This window comes from Arachis hypogaea, chromosome 14 (genome assembly GCF_003086295.3).
Source record: "Arachis hypogaea cultivar Tifrunner chromosome 14, arahy.Tifrunner.gnm2.J5K5, whole genome shotgun sequence".
Taxonomy (NCBI): Eukaryota; Viridiplantae; Streptophyta; class Magnoliopsida; order Fabales; family Fabaceae; genus Arachis; species Arachis hypogaea.
The window spans coordinates 12,825,083-12,827,145 of record NC_092049.1 but is presented as its reverse complement, the minus strand read 5'-3'; the positions used below and the strand labels follow the sequence as shown (position 1 = coordinate 12,827,145).

General features: G+C 43.8%; 1 protein-coding gene across 1 annotated transcript; it reads right to left on the bottom strand.

The window, feature by feature from the left end:
• Positions 1-1,130: 1,130 nt before the first annotated feature.
• On the bottom strand, positions 1,131-1,664 carry LOC140178482 (uncharacterized). The gene has a single exon (XM_072215576.1). The coding sequence runs from the start codon at positions 1,662-1,664 to the stop codon at positions 1,131-1,133; it is 534 nt and encodes a 177-aa protein (XP_072071677.1).
• Between the last annotated feature and the right edge of the window lie 399 nt (positions 1,665-2,063).

Below are 2,063 nucleotides of genomic sequence, written 5' to 3'. Positions count from 1 at the left end.
GGCGCCTGCACCACTTACCACCTGACCAGAGCCATACCATTCCTACCATCATCCTTACTCCATAGAAATCTTCTCTGTAAGGAGATAAGTTTCTCTGCAATAGCCTTTGGCATCTTATATAGGTTCAAATAATATACAAGAAGGCTATTTAACACAGATTTAATGAGCACCAACTTACCAGCTTTATTAAGAACCTTGGCTTTCCAAAGGCTAAGTTTTTCCTCTACTTTGTCAATAATTGGCTTCCAAGTCTTCCCCAATCTTGGATTAGCTCCTCGCGAGATCCCCAAGTATTTTACTGGAATGGAGGCTTCCTTGCAACCCAGCACACAGCACATACGTTGTACCCACTGATTATCACAGTTAATGGAAATCAAGCTAGATTTGTCAAAGTTAATACTTAACCCCGACATCAGCTCAAAACAACGAAGAATCCTCTTGTAATTCTTAACTGTCTCTTCCTCTGGAGGGTAGAACAGAATAGTGTCATCCGCAAACTGAAGATGCGACAGCTCAATATGATCTCTACCAACCAGTAACGGAGATATGCGCCCGTTCCTAACCGCCTCCCCAAACATCCTATGTAGAACATCAACGACAAGGACAAACAAAAATGGAGACAGTGGATCACCTTGTCGTAGGCCCCTTTCCATCTTAAACGGCTTAGAAGGCGAACCGTTTATCAATATTGACATAGAGCAGGTACTGACACACTCCATAACCCATCCCCTCCATTTTCTTCCAAAACCCATCTTCTGTAATACAAGATCCACAAAGCTCCACTTGACCCTACCATATGCCTTCTGGAAGTCTAACTTTATTATCACCGCTTCCTTTTTTCTCAATTTAATCCAATGAACAGTTTCACACGCAATAAGAGCCTCGTCATGAATCTTTCTCCCCTTCACAAAAGCACTTTATGTTTCGCCTACTAGTCGTGGCATTATTGCTCGCATTCTCCTAACCAGCATCTTTGAAATGACTTTGTACACACACCCGACCATACTAATCGGCCTGAGGTCCTTGATTTCCTTTGCTCCAGTAAACTTAGGTGCCAGTGCAACCCAAGTGACATTAGCATCTGCCGGTAATCTGGAGGACTAGAAAAAGCCCAACACCGCTCTCGTGAATTAAGAACCAATTTCATCCCAACATTTCTTTATGAAGTTCATGTTGTAACCGTCACTACCGGGAGCCTTTGATGACTCACAATCCCACACTGCTTCTCTAACCTCCTCAGTAGTCTGTTGCATCTCCAAAGCCAAAGCATCATCCTCACTGATCATCTCCACCAGACCATCTCTGAACCCCACCAATGGCGACTCCTCCTGATGGTATAAGTCCTTGTAAAAGTCCCTAATCGCAATCTTAATTCTTGCTTGATTTCTTATCAATCTTCCATTAATGACCAGTGCATCAACCCTGTTGTTTCTCCTTCTCGCCGAGGCTATGTTGTGGAAATACCTCGTGTTTTTATCTATGTCCCTCACATGTCTTGAGCGCAACATCTGCTTCCAATGTAGTTCTTTTCTTACATACCATTTCTCACAACACGTCACAAGCGCTTTCCTTCTTGCCTCTACCGTTCCATCATAAACCCCCTCGCCCACCATATCATCAATCTTCTTAATCTCTTCTTCAAACTTCAAAATTTTCTTGTCCATGTCACCAAAATTGTCTTTATGCCATCTACCCAGAGGAATTGCCAAAGCCTTTAATTTATCTGTGAATTGCACCTCTCCTAAACCTCTTCATTCCTCCTTTACCAACATCAGGAAGCCTTCATGTGTAAACCACGAGTCCAGACTTCAGAACGGTCTAGGGCCATCTCTCAGCCTCTTATCTTCCACCATAATAGGACAATGGTCAGACAAACCCCTTGGACCACCTCGTAACCGATTCTCTGGAAACTCCTCAAGCCATTCCAAACTCAACAGGGCCCTGTCAATACGGCTACAGGATCGTCCTCTGAACCAAGTAAACTTGCGGTCAGTAATCGGCAAGTCCACTAGACCCATGTCATGTATCCAATTCTTGAAATCCTCCGCCGACAAGGATAAGCT